Raw genomic sequence first — 21,867 nt, forward strand, 5'->3', positions numbered from 1 at the left:
AACACGTTCACACAAGCCTGCATATATTCTTTAACCACAGAACACATTTTAACAAATAAACAAAAATACACTCATTCAAAAGATCTTAACACAAACATCAAAAAAAAGTTTCAATCTGTTTTCTCAACACCATCCAATAAAAAGAATCAGTCCCAAAGAAATGTCACTCATACCTAAGCTTTTTAAATCTGACTCGACAGTTCAATAAGAAAGTTTACAGCGACAATTATGGGATTCCTTTCCAAGTCCAATAGCACAAACCTGTCACAATTCCAATGAATTAAATCAACTCAGCTCTAACACAACAACAAGAGATTTCTATTCAAACTCTCCTGGGTTTGAAGCTTCAGAAACTAAAAAGTATTTTAAAGCACTTCTACTGAAGTGACTGTTTACTTTGAACTGGAGAAAGGATTTCCCTCAGAGAAGAAACTATTCTACTTTCTATATTTTAAAAAAAAATCTGGATTTTTCTGAATGAAAAGCTTTGAACTTTTGTTCCCAAGTCAAATTTAAACTAATATGCCTTAATATTTTTGCTGTGCTTGTGATAATATATTCAAATACTATTTTCAACAATGCAACATTACTACCCACTCCATCAGGTCAGTAAATAGAAACATTTTAGCTATTTAACCACAGGAATCTGTCAGGCACTTGACAGCAGCCGTGTGTCTTCTTTGAATGCAATCATTTAAATGAATATTCAAATGACATTCTGACTTTTTCCAGAACAAGAAAACACAGAATGAATTGGGCCAATTTCTTCTGCCTCAATACAAATCCAAATTCCAAAAATGGCAATAATATACACCTTTCATCACAACAAACCATACCATCCGGCGTGGTCCTCATCTCTGCTCCCTTAAATCCTACTAATGCAGACTCGAATGAATATCAAAGACAACTGGTTTCAGCATTCACTGTAAGCTTTGATTGGGCCATCAGGTCCTCTTCTTGTGCTGAGGTGCTCACTTGTTTGGAAACAGTCCGGAAATAACCCACAAAAGATAATCCATAGCTTCATTCCTCTACTACAAGCTATGTTCTTAAGCCCGTTCCTTTATCTTCATCTCCAGGATTATGTGCAAAGAGTTCAAAGACTTCTTTATTTACTGAATAAAGGCTATCAGCATCAAATGTTGCTTTAAATGTTCAGTGATATTTTATTAGTTAAAGGTACTTTGCAAATGCATGTTGTTATTTCAAGCAAACACTATCGGGGACACAATTATGAAGCTTCCATTTTTGACAATAAAACCAAAATGGTATAATATTTTCAAGAATAAAGATGAAATTTACAGTGAGAATTTGAATTAGTCTCTCTTCAGTTAGATTCAACCACATAACATGTATTGGTGCAGTCAGCAGTAATGTTGCATTGCTGAAAATACTATTTGAATGGGATGTTAACCAATTAGTGCTGAATGCATGCTAAAAGATAACAAGGCACTATCAGGTCGTGTCTCAGATTCAAATCAACTACCTAATAGCCAAATATTGTCGGTGGAATCTTGATGCCTCCATATTGGCTGTTTCAGTTACCTATATACAAGCTATTTCTTGAACATACATCATTTTGAAATGTTTAAAATGGAGGCATCTAATTTTTTGAACAAAAGGAAAGCTTTTAAAAATGCTCTCATTTAAGTGAACCAAAACTACAATAAAAATGAAATTTGTCTTTGTAAAAAAAAAGTAGAAACACTTTAAAATTTTTCATTTTTAAAGCTAAATATAGTAACTATTAAGAGATTTTGAGATTTACTTTTGTTTTACTAGCTTTTAGAAAAGATCTTGCATAAATATAGGAATACTTACACTACACATAAGGGAAACGCGGAGGCCAGTGGTGGTTACATCATTGTCAGGTTCCAGTCGCAGCTTTTTTCGAACTTTTAACGTAAGCAGGGATAACTTCTATTACCAAAATTGTACCAAATCAAAATAGAACTGTCATCACGTAATATAAAACAACAGTAGTTATAATTTTTATTTTGAGTTGGGAAGATACTCTGCTTGGAGGAGGAAGGAAGAACTTGCAACTTCTTGAAACTATCGCGCAGAAATCAATGCAGGCCATTCAGTTCACTTCACCTGTGCCAGCACTTTGAAAGAACCATCTTTCAGTCTCACTCTTATTATTACCACACAGCCCTGTAATTGTTTCCGTCAAGTTTATTTACAATTCCCCCAAACGTTCGTTGGATGCTTGCCATTGCCTATCCACTGTCATCCCTTTAAGTAACTCTCCCCAATCTATCATGGCCAACTCACGCCTCATATTCTCGTAGTTTCCTTTATTGAGGCTCAGCACCCTAGTCTCCGAAGCAACAACCTTATTCTCCATCTTGATAAAAAAAATTCTATCACATCATGGTCGATCTTCCCCGGAAGGGTCTTGCACAGCTAGACTAGCAATGATTCCCTTCCCATTAGACAGCACCTAGTCTAAGATGACCTGCTCTCTAGTTGGTTCCTCCATGTACTGGTGAAGAAAATGGGAGGTTATTCACTTTGGAAGCAAAAACAAGAAGGAAGATTACTAACTGAATGGCTATAAATTGGGAAAGGGAGTGTGCAGCAGGACCTGGCTGTCCTTGTGCACCAGTCGCTGAAGATAAGTATGCAGGTGCAGCAGGTGGTAAAGAAGGCAAATGGTACGTTGGCCTTCATTGCAAGAGGTTGAGTACAGGAGCGGGGATATGTTGTTGCAGTTATACAGGGTCTCAGTGAAGCCACAGCTGGAATACTGTGTGCAGTTTTACTCTCCTTTTCTGTGGAAGGATGCTGTTGCTCTTGAGGGAGTGCAGCAAAGGTTTACCAAGCTAATTCCAGGGATGGCGGGCCTGATGAGATATTGACTGGTTTGGAATTGTTTTCACTGGAATGCAGATGAATGAGGGGAGGATCTTAGAGAGACTTAAAATTCTAATGGAACTGGACAGGGTAGATGCAGGGAGAATGTTCCTAATGGTAGGGGTGTCAAGAACCAGGGGTCACAGTATGAGGATTCAAGGTAGACGATTTAGACAGACAGGAGCAGACATTTCTTCACCCAAAAAGAGTGGTGAGCCTGTGGACTTCATTACCACAGGAAGTAGTTGAAGCCAAAACATTGAATGTATTCAAGAGACATCTAGATACAGCATTAGGGCTAATGGGGTCAAAGGTTATGAGGAGAAAGGAGGATTAGGCTATTCAGTTGGACGATTGACTATGATCTTGATGAATAGTTGAGCAGGCTCAAATTTGCCAAATGGCCTCCCGCTGCTCCTACCCTCTATGTTTCTACGGAAGTTACTACAGAATCCTTTTCTGACATTCAGACATTGCATACCAAACACTAAAAAAAGGTATCTTGACAAAAAATGACTCACTTACAATTTGCTGATGTTTAAGAACCTGCAACTTATCTGCCATAAGACACCAACCTCAACCATTCAATTTGGTAGGTAAATTTAATGCGGTTTAAGCACCTCACCTCGAGAGACTGAAGATGCATGCTTAGAATAGTGAGGAATATATTTGCACACTAGGACTTACCTCAATTTATGATTGAAGAACTTTATTTAGGAAGCTTAAACATGTGAAATATTAGATTGAAAAGTACGAGCTTCAGCTTCAAAATTTTTTGACATCAAAAATCGGTTGAGGTACTTTAGAACGTCTCTGAACATCTTAAAATGAAACTGAAAGCCAGTGACTTGTACATTCGTTACGTTAGAGAAACCACAAGCCACTAAGTAAACATTACTATCATCCCATTATTGGAGGTGTTTTGGAAAAGAACAACCAAGCTTTCTGTATTACAGGTGCAAAAAGCAATGAACAGTAATGATTTTCTTCCTGCCAGTTAACAGTTTACTACAGCGGTGCTTCTGATGTAATAGCTGCTATCAGTGAGATTTGTTTGACTGTATCATAATTCAACTACATTTGAAAAGTTACAATATTGACTAAGAAAATCTTATAGCTATTTGGCGGTACCGACCTGGAATATTGTTGAAACAAAAAGCAACAAGTTCCTAAAGTTTTTATCTTGCACCCAAAGGCAAGAAAGCCAAACTTCAAAATAAAAAATTTATACTCCATAGGGAAAACAGTGCTGGCTGGTTAGCAAATCAAGTTCGATTGGTTGAAGCATTGCATTGTTAAGGGTAAGCTAAGCTCCACAGCTCCAAGGGATTTTAAGAAAAGCATGCAAAACCTGAACATATTCCTTTTGTGGCCACAAACATGATCTCTGCAAACATCTAGCGAGCATAAATGAACTATGTTACAAATGCAACAACTTCTTTAAATTGGGTGACGTAGCTATTAAACCCCTCAGGTTTATGTAGCAAGCCCCTGTCAATCACAGAATCACATTTAAAATGAGGCGTTGCTTTGGAATTTGCTGGTTGGTTATCGTACTCTGACTATTACACACAACCGAAGTTTGATTCAAATCAGCCAATCATTGATATAGGATCTGTTGAGATGACATACAATTGGAACTGAAATTCATTCATGATGTCGCTCAATTGTGTGGTCGTCAGGTCTTTTTAGACCTGTCAGTAGAAAGCACCACTTGAAACAACTTGCTTAACCTGTTAAATGTTTGAGATACTTGAAGCAATACAGAAGTCCTAACAGGTATACGGATTGGCAAATGTAGACAATAGTGGAAATTGATTCCTCAACTGAAATAGAGGAAAGTAAGCACGTTAGACTTGCTCCAAATGAAAAAGTGAACAGCCTCAAAATGCAACATTTTATAGCACACAAGGAAATACTGGTATGTGATTACAGAGTCAAAAATTGCAAATGTATCATCTGCAAATCAGCAACATGAATGGGAGTGAAAATTAGGACTCCTGGTGATTGCAAGACAAAAAGCTTTAACATGCGTCTCTTTTTTCCAGCAAAAACTACTTACTTAATTCTCTGGAAATTTCCGAAGCTCTAGTTTCATTTGCTTGAAGCTTATGTAGCAATTCTGCCACTACGTGCTGTCTTACTAGGTACAAAACCACAGAATATCGCTAAAATAAATAATTAAAGGGAAAGAGTTACATTCAATGAACAGTCAAATCAACTTCACATCAAGTGATAGTGTCTGTACCCACATTAACTCTCACATATAATATCAAATTGAATTGCATTATAGGCAATAAAACATTGCACTCGACACAAAAGGTAATGTTGCCATAGTCTTAGCAGACCACAGGGCTGCCCTCACATTTGAGAGGGAGGACTGGTATTGAATTAGCCCAAGGGTCACCACACCTCAGGCAAGGGGAGAGGTTGAGAAGGGGAGTCCTTCATAGTAATCTCAGCCAGTGTGAAGTGAACCAACACTGTTGGCATCACTGACAAATTAGCCATGCAACCAACTGAACTAGCCAGTCAATTTGTGTTACACTTCATATTTGGCCATTCAGAACCAGAGGGTTTTACCTTGGCAAAATGTCCCCAAAATATATTTAAGTAATTAGCTCCACGAGATGTCAAATTTAATAGCGGCGTGATATCAATGGGTCGACAAGGCCTTTTTGGTTCTACTCCAGGTTTATTTGATGAGAAGTAACTCTATAATAAAAAAAAACAGAAGTACAAAAGGTTTTGATTATAAATTTCAGTCAATACCGCAAGTTAAAACTCACTGAAGATAATTCAGCTTTACATTCAGTACTTTGAAGGCTGAGAATCTTTCACACAGCATATTCCCAATATATCTCAAGCTATTGATAAAACAAAACTTTAGCGAGTTTCCTCAGCTGAAGATTCTCCTTCTGCCACATGGAGGAAAGCATGAGAGACAGGAAGTTAAAAGCAGGACCAGATTAGCTTTCTAATATCTGATTCAGAACTATTACAACTACCTGTGAAATAGAAATTTCATCTACGGCACAGAAACAAAGCAAAGCAATGTCAAACAACCAATCTATGGTCGTGTTCATACATCTGCTACCGCTCTCCGCCTAACCCCATTACTGCATCCTTCTCACTAGTGCACAATGAATAACTTGTGAGTAACCATGACAGCAGTGAAACAGGAGAGGGAAAATAATGGAATGACTCAGCAAAATTAATCCATTCCCTTCAACGCAGGACAGCTCAAACCACTTCACCTCCATGTCTTCTAGAGCACTGCTGTCACTGCAATCTGTCATATCTACTTGGTCCAATGTGGCTAGCACATTTTCCAAAGAGCTTATCACATTCTGCTGCAATTTGGGAAAATGTTCCCTATATATCCCTCTCCTATTTCATCCAACTTCAGCAACTTACCCATAAACATCAGGGTGTGTCCAGGTAGCTATATGTTTATATAAGGAACAATGTTGTACTGCCCTACGAAATGAACGAGTCAGAACTTGTTCAACTAATATTTGCAAGACCAAGCCAGCTTTTGGATGGTAAACCGAGGTACTGTTTGTCTTTAAGTGTACGTAAGAGATCACAAGTCACTATTTTGACCAAGAGCAGGCACTTCTCCCGATGCCTCAAACATTTTACAGTTATCAAACAACATAAATAAAATAATGTCAAAATCATAGTTCTATTTCTGGGACACTGCTGTGTGCAAATTAGCAGCCATGCTTCCCATATTGCAAAGTGATAATAATGAAACTAAAAATGTATTGTATTGGCATTTTAAGTAAAAAACAAAAAAAGTTCAATTATACTATTAATTAATTGTCAATGCCTCAATTGAGGTTTAGAGTGCTGTAGATTTGCAGTTCTTTAGTAGCAAAATACTTGCATATCACATCGGTGTATAAACAGCTGTTCTCTTACTATTTGAAGACCTAAAATACACTTTAAATTATGACCAGTTTCTCGGAGACAAAAAAGATCAGTGCAATAGTGCATATTACTTCTACATAGTAAGAGTGATAAAATTAATGTTCTTGTAATCCAATTTTTAAAAAATCCTTTAAAAATGTACTTTTGGGAACAGGACGATGCAGTAGGTTAAAGATCGGTGTTTCCAATTCTATCAGCTCAGGCAGGATTTATGTATTTATATGTGCAAGGATCCCATGTGAAATGTCTGGACAGTCTAGGTCAAGTTCTTTATGTGCAATGGCCTGTAAGAACAATACTATCCTAAATATGATGCTAATTACTAACCTCATTCACAGCCCAAAGAATAGATGGTGTGGGGATTGGAAAAGCTGTCTAACTTCTGCAAAGATTAGGTATAATGCTATAGTGTTGAGCGTAATGGGCAAATACTTAACTGGTACATAGATTTGGGAACAAAAACAGAAATTGCTCAAAAAACTCGACAAGTCTGGCAGTATCTGTGGAGAGAAAGAATAGCTAACAGTTCAGGTCCAATGACCCTTCTTCATATACTAAACTTCTAGCGATAATTAGTTCTAAGAAAGGGATGGGGAAGAGTGAAGGAGCAAACAGTAGGTGGAGATGGAGCCCAGAGAGCAAGAGACGGCATGAGAGAACAGTTGGGCAGACAAAGGAATGGTTAAAGATCAACCTGGGGGAATGAATAGTTGCTAACAGGGACCATTAATAGCTGAGAATGGGCTGTTGTGGTAGCAGCCCATGTGATGGCAAGGCGTAGTGTGTGTGGGAGTTGGCTAAGGACATGGGAGAAGGTGCTCAGGCCCTAAAATTATTGTTGAACTTGATAGAGAACTTTTACCCCAAACCCCACACACCAGGCCTTGTCATCACGTGGCCTACTTCTGCTCCTACATCTTATGGTCTTAATAAAAACTAAAACTGGTGTGGGAGGTTTAACAACAGCTTTGACCTGAAGCAATGTTGTCTTTCTAACAACAAGCTTGAGAGAGATTCCAATACCATTTTCAAATATGATTGATTCACCTTTCTATTGATTGTATTTGAGGGAAAGCTGAATAAGCACACAAGAGAGAGAAAAGAATAGAAGACAGGCTGATTGGATTAGTTGGAAAGGGACCAGAAGGAGGACTGTGTGGAACATAAACATAAGCACTAACCATTTAAGTCAACTAACTGGTGTGTGTACACGCTGTGTTACAGTGTGTTGTACTATGGTGGAATATCCCAAGAGTGTGAACAGCCTTATAGAAATGAAGTTTGTCTTTCTTTACGTACATTTTATTTTCATATTTCCTCTATTTGCACCCATAATTCTACCGTTCCTTAAAAGTCAAGCTTAGGCAGAACTCAACAGTACAAATAGCTGACTTGCTTGACCTCACACTAAATGTTTCCAGTTTGTACAACAGCATATCCTTTTCCCACAGTTTTTCCATTGACTCATTGCCCCTAGCACCATAATCAAAACTGCCTGCTTGGTCAATCCACCAATGCTTCATTTAACTGCTATTTGCTTCAACCAGCCATCATATTGCACTGCACCGTCCCTTTAAGATTGGCAGAGCTGTTGCACACTAGCACCTTAAGAGAACAGTGGTCTTGCGCAAGGTCAGTTTGTTGCTGGATGGTAATTACCCACATACTGAGCATTGTCCACTGCTGAAATTTCCTGCAGACAAACTATAACCTACAACCTACACAATGGCATCAAACTTGCCCAGCTGCATATTTCCTTCAAAGATTAAATGACATAAGCAATGCTTTTGCATACTGTTGCAAAATAATACATGCTACAGAACCCAAGGTGATAGAAATATTAATCTTTAGATAAGCATGCCATGCATTGGGATGGCATGGTGGCTCAGCTGTTAGCACTGCTGCCTCACAGTGGGAGCAACCCAGGTTCGATTCTACCCTTGGGCAGCTGTCTGCATGGAGTTTGCACATTCTCACTGCGTCTGCATGGGTTTCCACTGTGTGCTCTGGTTTCCTCCCACAGTCCAAAGATGTGCAGGTTAGGTGAATTGGCCATACGAAGTTGCCCACAGTTTTCAGAGATGAGTAGGTTAGGTAGATTACGGGGTGATGGGTATGGGTGGGATGCTCTGGGGTTTGGTGTAGGCTTGTTGGGCTGAAGGGCCTTTTTCCACACTACAGGACTTTTATGTGAATTCTATATAAAAATAAAGAAAGGTCACTTCTGGCACAACACACAGAATTCTAGTTAGTCAGTCAGTCAGTCTTATTCCACCTCTCTATCCTTGTAACTCTGCAAGTTTATTTCATCCAAGTGTCTATTTTATTCTTTTTTGAAAAAAAAAAATTTGATCCTCTCCACTTACTAGATCTTTGCGGGCATAAAGTTCCAGATGACTGCTAACTGTTACCTTTAAAAGAAAGCTCAACCTTCTGTTCCATAACTTAAATTTGTGTTCTCCACATGTTTTAACAGAAAGTGTTTATTTTCTACTTTATGTAAACCTCTCAATTTTGTACACTGCTTTCAAATCATTCCTTGACCTTTGTTTCAAAAGCAACCACCCAATCTTTTCCAATAGAACATAGAACATTACAGCACAGTACAGGCCCTTCAGCCTTTCTTTGTTGTGCCGACCTGCAATACCAATCTGAAGCCCTTCTAACCTACGCTATTCCATGTACGTCCATATGCTTGTCCAATGACGACTTAAACGTACTTAAAGTTGGCGAATCTACTACCGTTGCAGGCAAAGCATTCCATACCCATACTTCGGAGTAAAGAAACTACCTCTGACATCTGTCCTATATCTTTCACCCCTCAATTTAAAGCTGTGCCCCCTCGTGGTCGCCGTCACCATCCTGGGAAAAAGCCTCTCGCTATCCACCCTATCTAACTCTCTGATTATCTTGTATGTCTCAATTAAGTCACCTCTCAACCTTCTTCTAACGAAAACAGCCTCAAGTCCCTCAGCCTTTCCTTGTAAGATCTTCCCTCCATACCAGGCAACATCCTAGTAAATCTTCTCTGCACCCTTTCCAAAGCTTCCACATCCTTCTTATAACGCGGTGACCAGAACTGTACGCAATACTCCAAGTGCAGCCGCACCAGAGTTTTGTACAGCTTCACCATAACCTCTTGGTCCCGGAACTCGATCCCTCTATTAATAAAAGCTAAAAACACTGTATGCCTTCTTAACAGCCCCGTCAACCTGGGTGGCAACTTTCAAGGATCTGTGTACACAGACACCGAGATCTCTCTGCTCGTCTACACTACCAAGAATCTTGCCATTAGCCCAGTATTTTGCATTGTGGTTACTCCTACCAAAGTGCATCACCTCACACGTGTCCGCATTAAACTCCATTTGCCACCTCTCAGCCCAGCTCTGCAGCTTATCTATGTCTCTCTGTAACCTACAACATCCTTTGTCAGTATCCACAACTCCACCGACCTTAGTGTCGTCTGCAAATTTACTAGCCCATCCTTCTACGCCCTCGTCCAGGTCGTTTATAAAAATGACAAACAGCAGTGGACCCAACACCGATCCTTGTGGTACACCACTAGTAGCTTGACTCCAGGATGAACCACCCTCTGTCTTCTTTCAGCAAGCCAATTTCTGATCCAAACTGCTATATCTCCCACAATCCCAATCCTCTGCATTTTGTACAATAGCCTACTGTGGGGAACCTTATTGAATGCCTTGCTGAAATCCATATACAACACATCAACCGGTTTACTCTCATCTACCTGTTTGGTCACCTTCTCAAAGAACTCAATAAGGTTTGTGAGGCACGAACTACCCTTCACAAAACCATGCTGACTATCCCTAATCAAATTATTCTTTTCTAGATGATTATAAATCCTATCCCTTGTAACCTTTTCCAACCCCTTACCAACAACTGAGGTAAGGCTCACTGGTCTATAATTACCAGGGTTGTCTCTACTCCCCTTCTTGAACAGGGGAACCACATTTGCTATCCTCCAGTCATCTGGCACTATTCCTGTAGACAACGTTACCTTGCAAGTGAATTTCTTTATCCTTGGAACGATTCTCAATAAATCGCTTCTTCACCTTCTCAAAGACCATCATATCCTTTCAAAATTGGATACAATACACTAGATGCAGTCTAAACAGAACTTTATAAAGGTTCAGTACAACCTCCCTGCTTTTGTACTCAATACCAGAGGATGTCCAACATCTCAAGTACTTTGCTAACAATGCCTCATCCTCGTCAGGCAGCTTAGGAAATCTGATTTGTCCGTAAGGAACCTCACCAACTTTTACAGCTGCACCACAGAATGCATTCTATATGGGTGCATCATGGCCTGGTGTAGCAACTGCTCTGCCCAGGATTGGCAGCTACAGTAAGTTGCGTGCACAGCCCAAGCCATCACGGACGCCAACCTTCCATCCACAAACTTCATTTATACTTCTTGTGCCGTAGAAAGGCTGCCAACATCAAAGACCACTCCCAACCAGTAATGCTCTCTTCCAACTTCTTTTGTCAGGTAGAAGAGGTTCAAGAGTAGCTTGTTCTGTATGATTTGTTGAATGGACCTCTAACTTTTTTATATACACACACACACACAAACTACATATCTTTGTTTGCAATGATTTGCCTGTACTGATTGTAAAACAATTTTTCACTGTACTTAGGTACATGTGACTACAATAAAATCAAATCAACTTCTCTCTCTCTCTCTATGTGCCCACTTATCAATAGCATTCCCAGCTCCCTTGATTGGGGCAAAGTTTAGAGTTTATATTATCTCTCCCTATCCCTACTACCAAGATCATCTCATGCTAATGAAAGATTGTCAAGCTGAAAATTTCTCTCAAGAATCCACCTAATCTGCTAAATGTATCCACATTTTTTACTTTTATTTCTCTTCATACATCCTTGCATTAAATTCCATCTACTACTTGCCTGTCTGTTCTGCCAGGCTATCTGCAGTCAATTGCTATCATTCTCCCTATTTAATCACACTTTCCATCTTGCTTTCATTAGAAAAATTTGAAGTTTTACTCTGATTTCCAGTATTTTTCTTAATGTATATGAATGACTTGGATAATGTCCCATGGGAAACACCATTTGCCACCATCTTCCAGTCAGAAAAACATTAATGTATCCATAACTTATTATGTGGATCAAGTCAATTTGATGTCCAGAGCTGACAGACCTTCCTATTCCATTAGCTTCAATTGTAATTACCATCTTTTTGTGTAGCCTTGAAGGAAGTATTCAGAATTTGTCAATGAAAAATTAACCCTCTTAACGGAAAGAATACTACTCACATCAGCACTTGTGCAAATACAGACACGTGCCACATAAGGATCCACTTATGAAAGATGTTAGCAGTTATTCCCAGAGGACCCTTGCTGAGGTAATCATTTTAATTCAAAAGCCCAAAAAGAAGGAAACTGTTGCTTATGAGGTTTCATACATCATTGTGCAACCTGGTTTATAAGTAAACAGTGGTCTCATCAGTAGCTCACCAGCCAAATCTATGAAGTATTGCTCAGATTATTTCAGGTTGATGACAAGTATACTATTTGGTAGACTGCATGGGGGCCAAGCAAATGCCGTCACCGTCACACTTCCAGCCATAAGGAAACCCACTATATCATGAGGATTAGTTTAATAATGAGGAATGATTAAGAGATTCTAAAATCTACTTAAATGTATTTAATGACTCAAAATTCAGATTAGTTGTGCAAAATGTTCAGAAACTAAAGAAACTGCTTAGTGCTTGAAATAGTTTCTACAATGCAAATGCACACAACAATTGTAGGAACCATGCCCAGCAAGCAGTTCATAACAAAGAGTATACACTGATGTGAAGCCATTTTAGTGCTAGGATTTCAGCTGATGCCCTCTCAAATATTCATTCCTGAGCATGCAGTTAGCCAATTTCCCTTCAATTTCTCAATTCAGTGCTACTTACAAGGGATTAAACCACTATCCAAAGGTTAGTTGCTTGTTCAACTACTGACTCTGTTGCAATTCTACAAGTGCGAGGTATTTTCTATGGCTGTTTAAAGTTGGTGAAGTCAACTGAAATGGATTGACAGTGGCCTTAAGGCTTCTGTTCAAATCAGTTGTTCCCATGCATGGGTGTATGAGTGCACATGCCCCTTGGAATGCAACATAACTTGGAAAATAACAAGAGGAGAAACAGGACAAACTAATGAAACTGGAGGGGGGGGGAAGGCAAGCTGCCAGAGGAAGTGGTAAAGATACGATTACAACATTTAAATTACATTTGGACAGGAAAGGTTTGCAAGGATGTGGGCCAAATACAGGCAAATTGGACAAGTTCAATTCAGGAAATGCGGCTCGCATGGATGAGCTGGTTGAAGGGTCTGTTTCTATACTGTACAACTCTATGATTCTAGTGCTTTGTCTTTTTTTTGGATACTCCTGCATGGCTTAACCAGGTTACATAAATTCTTGGGAATTTATAAGGAGAAAGTATCAAGGATAGATTGTGGTGCAGAGAGGGTGGGAAAGTAAAAGCTGTCACTTACACGTGATCAGCTTGTTTATGAAGACAAGGGGAACTCGGGATGAAGAAAGGAGAATTAGGTATGAGGACACAGCAATTTTCCATGGGTTAGTACTTCTGCAGCTCCCAACTTCAGCAATGGAAATCTTTGTTTTGGGCAAGAGGACACGAATGCATTCAGTTCTGAGGAAAGGTCACCGGATCTGAAATGTTAGTTGTATTTTATCCTTCACAGATGCAGCCAGACCTGCTGAGCTTTTCCAACAACTGTGTTTTTGTTCATGAACGCATACATGTCTCCCTCCAGTTTGGTCCAGCTACCTTCAGGTGTGTGACCCTTCAGCTTACAAAAGACTCCGAGCACCTGCCCCAGTCTCAATACACTTCCTCTTTAAAGGGTGTTGGGACTAGCATTTACTAGCTTACCATTTTAGTGGCAATAACTTTAGAAGCAATAACTGCTGACCTTATCAAAGACGTGGAGGTGCTGATGTTGGACTGAGGTGAACAAAAATCACAACACCAGGTTATGGTCGAACAGGTTTATTTGAAGACACAAGCTTTTGGAGTCTCAGTCCTCCTTCAGGTGTCTCCAAGTCACATACAAGCCATCTGGGAGATTCTCTGGACAAGATCTGAAGTCATGGGCAAAACTTAAACAGAAGTTCTCCATCATCAGTTCAAAAAGGATCCATCCACCGAATGATTATCTCATTGGTTCGGACTGAAATCAAACTTGGTTTCAGCAGTAAAATAAGTCTCAAATCCATTAGTTCCCTTTAAATTTGGTGTTACAAAAATGGTTATTACCAAAGTTCCAAGCACTAGACAATGCTCAGCTAAAAAAACACTATCAATGAACTAGCATTTATTATAACTCTTGTTGTTATCTATTTTTTGCATTGAGCTAACTGCCTTGTCTGATCAAGGCATGTTCTTGATAATTCTGATTTCAAAAATAAAACCAAGAGTGAATATGCCAAAGAAAGAGTGAGATTGAAGAAGGAATTAGCAAATAAATATGACCTTTGAAAATTGGTTGACGGCCTGGTAAGACACATGAAAATTGCTTTTAAAAAAAAAGGCAATGACTTTACATCAGAAAATATTTTGTAAGTAGACGATGAGTAAGCACAATATTTTCATTCTACAACTGCTTCTGCTAAGTACTTTAATATTGAGTGACTAAGACGTAATCACTTTTTTCTTCCAGAAGCAGTATCCGGTTGTAAAGTTATCTTGTCTAGTCCTCATATGCAATGAGATGGCAAAAGCTTACCGTAAAATGACACACCCTTGAGTTTACTTTTATTGACAGGTAGGGAGGATACTGGTCTTCTTGAATAAATTCTGTATCTGAGTGGCAAATCCTTAAAAAAAAAGAAAATATGAATTTTGTTGAAAAAGGAATTTCATATCACTACTTCCATCATCTCATCTTTACTGAAGGCCAAACTAGAGATTGTAGGAGTACTGTTCCAATCCTAATTTTATATTTGCCAAAATTGGAATATGCCACTGCTTTAACATGCTGACTGCGGTTGCACAGCCAAAAGCTGGAGTAATTAGTCCATTACGGGACCCAGCAAGGTTCCGAAATTTTGCTTAAAGTGCCAGCAATCTGGCACTGGTTAACAAGGACAAGCAGAATATTTACCTAGATTGTATTATACATAACTATGAACACGGTGTGAACTTTTATTTGAAATACCAAGGAAGGGAGAAATAGGAAAGAGAAAAGATGTTGAGTCTTCAAAGTTGAAAGTTGGCTATTACAAGATTTGGAAATTTGCAAGTCTAGCCTAACATTCAACACACTGCCTGAAATTTAAATAATTATCGTCATCTCATTTATAATGCAAGGATTAACCAGGATCTAGCTCAACATTGCGAATAAGTGAGGCCAATAAGCCATCTCATGATGGAATACTCCCTGTTTGCTTTAATGGATGCAGATCCAACATGAAGCTTGACACCATCTAGGATAAAGCAGCCTGCTTGATTGGCACCATGTTCATAAGCATCCACTCCCACCACCACTAATGTTACATAGCTGCAGTGTGTACTATCCACAAGATGCACTACAGAAATTCACCAAAGATCCTGAGACAGCACCTTCGAAACCCACGACCACTTCGATCTGGAAGGACAAGGGCAGCAGAAATTTGGGACCATCACCACCTTCAAGTTCCCATCCAAGCCACGTCCCGAACTGACTTGAAAACAAAATCACTGGGCCAAAATCCAGGAATTACTTCCTTAAAGGGCATTGTGGGTCAACATACAGAACGTGGATTGCAGCAGTTCAAAAAGTTAGTTCACCAACAGTTTCTAAGGGGACTGAGGAAGGGCCATAAATACTGGATAGCCAGCAATGCCCACAATCCATGAGGGACGGTGGAGCTGGTGGGCAGGAGGCAGCAATAGACTACCAATACTGTTGTTGGACTGTTAATCCAGAAACACTGATAATATTCTGGGGAGTGACAGTAGGATCTGCCAATGCTGGAGAATCTGAGACAAAACAGTTTGAAGGTGGATGAACACAGCAGGCCAAGCAGCAGAGGACCAGGAAAGTTTGACATTTCGGGTAGAGGCCCTTCTTCAGAAATGGGGGAGGGGAAGGGGATTCTGAAATAAATAGAGAGACAGACAGGTCAAAGAGGTGGGGTTAGAGCCAGTGAAGGTGAATGTAGGTGGGGTGTGAGGGAGGGGATTGGTCAGTTCAGGGAGGACAGACAGGTCAAGGAGGCAGGATGAGGTTAGTGGGTAGGAGATGGGGGTGGGAGGAATGGTTAAGGAGGCGGGGACTAGCTGGGCTGGTTTTGGGATGTGGTTGGGGTGGTGGAGATTTTGAAGCTGGTGAAGTCCACACCGATACCATTGGGCTGCAGGGTTCCCAAGCGAAATATGAGGTGCTGTTCCTGCGTCTTTTGAGTGGCATCCTCGTGGTGATGCAGGAAGCCCTGGATGGGCATGTCATCCGAGGAGTTGGGGGGGGTGGGGAGTTGAAATGGTTCGCGACTGGGAGGTGTTCACAGTTTGTTGCGAACTGAGCATAGGTGTTCCGCAAAGCTGTCCTCAAGCCTCCGTTTGGTTTCCCCGATGTAGAGGAGGCCACAACGGGAACAGCGGATACAGTATATCACATTAACAGATGCGCAGGTGAACATCTGTTGCATGTGCAAAGTCTTCTTAGGGCCTGGGATTGGGGCGGGGGGGAGAGAGGAGGGTATAGCAGCAGGTGTAGCACTTGCTTTGGTTGCAGGGAAAAGTGCTGGGGGTGGTGGGGCTGGAGGGGAGTCTGGAGTGGACAAGGGAGACATGGAGAGAGTGGTCCCTCCTGAAAGGTGCGGGAGTCGGTGGGCTAACATAACACCTTGTGTTATCTAATATTCTGGGGACTCAGGCTGGAATCCTGCCATACCAGATGGTGGAATTTGAATTCAATACAGTTTTGGAATTAAGAGTCTAATGATGACCATCAATCCATTGTCGATTGTTGGGAAAAAACCCCCATCTGGTTCACTGATGTTCTTTAGGGAAGAAAACTACCATCCTTACCTGGTCCAATCCTACATGCAACTCTAGACCTAAAACAATGTGTTTGACTCTTAACTGCCCTCTGAGCAAATAGGATGGGCAATAAAGGACGGCCTAGCCAAAGATGCCCTCATCCCATGAATTAATTTTAAAAAAAATAGCATAAGTGGTTAAGGGCTCAGAAAAGTACATTTAATATCTGCTCTATTTAGGGACTACTTTCCCATCAATCAGCTAACCCTTGAAATAGCTCGTTTTGGTTTCTCAAGGTCCAGAAGGACAGCAGTGTCTCATTACAACGTGACTGTCCAGAGTAACTATTCTCAATTTTTGTACCAGGCAGGAAAAGTGAAGTCTTAGCTATACTGCTACGCTATAACTACATTCAGCACACCTTTCACTCCCAAATGAAGACAGCGCAATGAAAACACAGAAAAAAATCAGTTGCAGCAAAATCACTGTCTAAAAATTGATAGAAGCCCTTTCTTCCTTCCTCAAATTTCCACTGCATACATTTAGAACAAGACTGTCTGTGATCTCTCAGGTGGCATGGCTGTGAGGCAGCAAATTAGAAAAAAAAACTTGGCCAAATTACCCATCATAATTTGTGGCAAACTAAATAGGACGGAAGACAGAATCACTTGTGCACACTTCAGTTTTCCTGATTTAAACTAGAAATATGAAATGAATAAACGTACTATCAGGAAAGATCGTACAGGCAACAAAAAGGCATTGATATTTGGATTTAATGAAGGACCAGCCTTGAAGACTGTACTCCATCTTATCTAAATTGTAAAATGTTCCTGCAAACAAAATACAAACATCTTTTTCTGGAAGGCTAAGAGCAAAAAGCTTCAGAAAGGAAAAATGTAAGGAGAAAAAAGGGGCTTCTTTCTGGGTAGGCTCAAATCCTATAAGTGAGAATATAAATTAGGTACCTGAGCCTTTATGGGCAGATTTAAAGGAAGGTATGGCCTATCAATATACTATTCCAAGGAGAGAGAGAGAGAGAGAGCGCGTGAGTGAGATATAAAATAGTAAAAAAAATAAAATCAGTGGTCTTTACTGTAGTTGAATAAGTTGACCCAGTGGATTGGCAGAATGAGAGCTCATACACACCTGGCCGATCATCAGGAAGAGCCAGCCACTCTGCACAACTGAATGACTAAGATTAATATATCTGAACTAGATATTGATGAAGAATTTATTTCCTTGGAGTACACTAATACGTTTGAGCATTTCAATGAGACATTGGTGAAGCATTTTTTTTAAAAAAATGACAAATTTTGTTAATCTCTTGATATTTCTTACAGAAAGTGGCATTGGACCAATTGGAATTGTTTGATTAGACAGACTGAGGTCCATCTAGTTTGCATTCTCCCATTCTAGTTGTTACAAGAATGGCTAACAGGGTAGCTGACGCCTCACAGCAATGATATTTGTTCAGTCATCAACAAACAGAAACAACAGAAGAAATTGCACTGGCGAAGAAACGAGGGAACCAAAGATCCAAACCTACCTAGTGTGCCTGTTTAAAAGTGGTGTCCCAAATTTCTCACATCCCCAAAGATTTCATTAAAAAAAAAGTAAAATTATCTTTTGTGTTTGAATATTTCGTCCGCTGAAGTAAACTCACTTAGGGGAACCTTGTGTCCAGCAATGGTGTTCCTGACGTCTTTTCACCCTCCTCTCCAGGTCCAGGAAGCTCAGATTTAGTCTAGTGCAGAGTCTTCTCCCCATTAGCCAATCTGCTAGAGCCAGCCTTGTATTTACATGCTGGGTTATTCCAATATCTGCCAGATTGAACGATGCATAGTATGCAGCTATCCTTGTGTGCTGAATGCTATTTGACTTTAGGAAATGTTCAAATTCGTTGTAGGTAAATAACGGTCTATTGTCTGTGATCAACACTTTGAGGAATCAGTGTATCAGAAAACCTGCAAGCGTCTTGTGCATCGTCACCCATGTTTGATGAATGAACTCTACGCAGTCCAACCACTGAGTGGGCGTCCACAATGCCGAAGAACATCGAGCCCCATTAAATGGCTGACATGTTCAATGTGTAACAGAATCCAGGGTTTACCTGGCCATTCACGTGAATGTGCAGGAACTGCTGTGGTAAATTTTGTCCTTGTTGGCACTCTATGCAGTGCCCTACCAACAGGGTCATGTCTGCATCCAATCCTAGCAACCAGGCATAGATACCAGCCAGAAGTTTTTTTTGGAAACCCCTGGATGAGTTCAGCCAGTATCTGGGAGTGGTCTTTGCTTGGGACACTCGCTCTTACAGCCTATAATAAAATTCTATCCTCTACAGTGATGTGGTCTCATTGGTTCCTAAAGATTTAAATTCTGGTTACGGTGGCCCTTTAGTTTCACCCATCACCACCAGCTATTTCAGTTTTGCCAGGACCAGGTCTTTTTGCGTCCTCGGTCATATATTGTCAGCAGTGACTGAGAGGGTGTCCAGAAAGTTTAAAACCAGAACAGATTCTTCCAGATGGCATATCTGCCAATGGGAGGCAGCTCAAGGCATTCATATTTGCCCCTTGGCTAACCAAAGTGTTCCAGATTGTAAGTGTACACACAGAATAAGAACCCACTATGGATTTCAACCTGAAACTACGGGCGACACGGCCTTGTCCTTTTTAAGTAGCCTTAGCGGCAGTTTGTGATCTGTCACTATTACAAATTTACATCCATTAAAAAAAAGGTACTAATGGAACTTTCTTACACCAAAGAAAACTGCCAAACCTTCCTTCCCTATCTGGGCATAACTGCACTCTGCATCAGCCAAAGTCCAGGAAACACATGCTTCTGGGCGTCTTCTCCATTCTGCCATCTGGAGATAACACTATCCCAATACCGTACGAGGAGGTATTGCATGTCAGCACCACAGCCCGCTTGGGATCATGGTGTGCCAATACCGTAGACAGTGGTGGCTGATTCTTCACTTCCCTGAAAGCTACAGCTTGACTATAGACCATTTCCAAGGCCGACTCTTTTTCAATAGATAGAAGTGTGCCAGGATGGAGAACAGTTTACTTGATAATTACTCACTAACCAAAAGAAAAACCTAAGCTCCAGTGCGGACATGGGAGCCAAGGCACCTTTGAATGTTCTCACTTTATCTTCCAATAAGTGTAACCCAGTCTTTTCAACTTTATAAGCCAACCAAGTCACTCGAGATGCCTGGAACACAGCTTTTTCCCTTCCAAGGCCTTGGAGAAGCTGCTATGCATCAGTTCTTCCAGGGCTCTTTATTGGTCTTCCTGGTTATTAGCACATCATCCAGGTAAATGGCGACCTGGGACAGACCTTGTAAAATGTTTTCCATGATCTGCTGAAAAATGGTACTCATAGTAGTATAAACTCATAGGTATTAATTATAGCATACTTCTAGGAATCCTCATCTAATTGCAATTGCAGGTATGCATGGCCAGCATCATGAAGGACAGTTCCCCAGCCAGCGTTGCGTACAAGTCCTTTAGGCAAGGAATTAGACGTTTATCCAGCTGCATGAAGGGTTTACTGTTTGTTTAAAATCCACACAAAAGGCAAACCAACCCATTGGGTTTGATTATCAATAGCTGACCATGCTAAAAACCGCACTGGTTTGATGATTCTTGGCTTTCCAGCCTTCTGATTTCTGCCTCTATTTTTGCAAGGCAAATCAAACTGGCAACCCTTGCAGGACGATGGAACTGTTTCCTGGTCAACATGCAAGGTGGCCTTGTCTCCTCTGATAGACCCTGCACCTTCCTGAAAACCTCCAGATATTTAATTAAGACTTCACTCAGGCGGACATTTTCTAAGCAAATAAAAAAAGAAGGGGAGAAAATCTTTCTCATACAATTTTTCCACAAACTTGAGTCCAAGCTTTACAACACAATCAGTGGTAACTGAACCAGCTGCTTCTCACAAGAGACCGAAACCAAAGTCTACCCATAATCTGTAAAAGGTTTCCCAGCACAGACTTTCAAATTAGCCAAGGTCTTGTGTAAACTTAGGGGTTGAGGCCCACAGCAAATTTTGTTAAAGACTGGTTCTGCAATCACTGAAACTGCTGTGCCGGTATCAACCTCCATTAGAACTGGGTGACCATTTAACCAGATTTTTATTTTGATTGGTTCCGATTTGGATGTTGCTAAGCAATTTAACTGTTCCAGATGTTGGTGGATTTTCCAAGGTGTGCACTCTCCTGGATACCAACCCATGGATTCTCTTACTGAATTCATGGCTACTGGGACTCTTTTGCTGTCGAGTCCACATAGTGGCAGCAACTACAATGGCTTGTTGGCCTGGATCCTGAAGAAAAAGTTAACTGTTTGGCCAAAGCTTGGTTCTGTTTTGGGGTTTTGCTGTGGGCTGGCCTAGAGTCCCCCTGTTCAGGGTGTGTCCTGAGCGAGGCTATGCAATTGCTTTCACTCAAGTGGTGTCCCCCAAGCTCAGTAGACCTGTTGAGGGTGTCCACTTCCACTAGAATACTCTAACGCAAATGCCCCACTTGCAATACTTTCTAATGACAAAGCCAGTTGTAGTGGCTATACGAATCCAGTTAGGCTTCAGCTAATAGATGCTTTTGTATCGTTACGTCATTAATCCCACAAAGCAAATGATCTGTCAGCATCTCATAAAAGGGTTAAACCAAAGTCACATGACTCTGCCAGTTGTCGTAACCTTGTCAAAAATCCCCACAGATTTCCCTGCTCTTGACATACTCTGTAAAAATAATAGAGTCTCAGAATTCAAGGTGGCTTGAGGTCATAACTTTCCTTACTACAACCTCGACTGATTTAGTTAGCTGGTGTCTCAGCAAACATTAGGCTCCTAATAACCGAAAAAGCTGTTGGTCAACAAGGTATTAGGAGAATTACTCGTTGCTTCTCAACAGCCCCAATGTCATTTGCTGAGAAATAAATGATACATTCTTTCCACATACTAGACTTAGTCTTCGATAGCAGGATCAATTGGATCAAGCTTCCCGAATAACCGTATGATGCCAGAAATGCTTATCACAA

General features: G+C 40.5%; 1 protein-coding gene across 8 annotated transcripts in view; it reads right to left on the bottom strand.

Moving 5' to 3' along the window:
- Positions 1-21,867, bottom strand: part of LOC125466013 (E3 SUMO-protein ligase PIAS4-like) — a 118,223-nt gene that overhangs the window by 16,330 nt on the left and 80,026 nt on the right. For all 8 annotated transcript variants that reach the window (XR_009442789.1, XM_048560096.2, XM_048560095.2 and 5 more), the window contains 4 exons: positions 14,583-14,673; positions 5,443-5,574; positions 4,922-5,027; positions 1,822-1,895 (listed from right to left, as the gene is read on the bottom strand). Coding sequence is in view for 7 of the 8 variants with exons in the window: in XM_048560096.2 (XP_048416053.1) it covers positions 1,822-1,895; positions 4,922-5,027; positions 5,443-5,574; positions 14,583-14,673 (403 nt within the window). In the remaining variant the exon portion in view is untranslated. The remainder of the gene's footprint in view (positions 1-1,821; positions 1,896-4,921; positions 5,028-5,442; positions 5,575-14,582; positions 14,674-21,867) is intronic.

The sequence above is a fragment of the Stegostoma tigrinum genome, chromosome 30 (assembly GCF_030684315.1).
Source record: "Stegostoma tigrinum isolate sSteTig4 chromosome 30, sSteTig4.hap1, whole genome shotgun sequence".
NCBI lineage: Eukaryota > Metazoa > Chordata > Chondrichthyes > Orectolobiformes > Stegostomatidae > Stegostoma > Stegostoma tigrinum.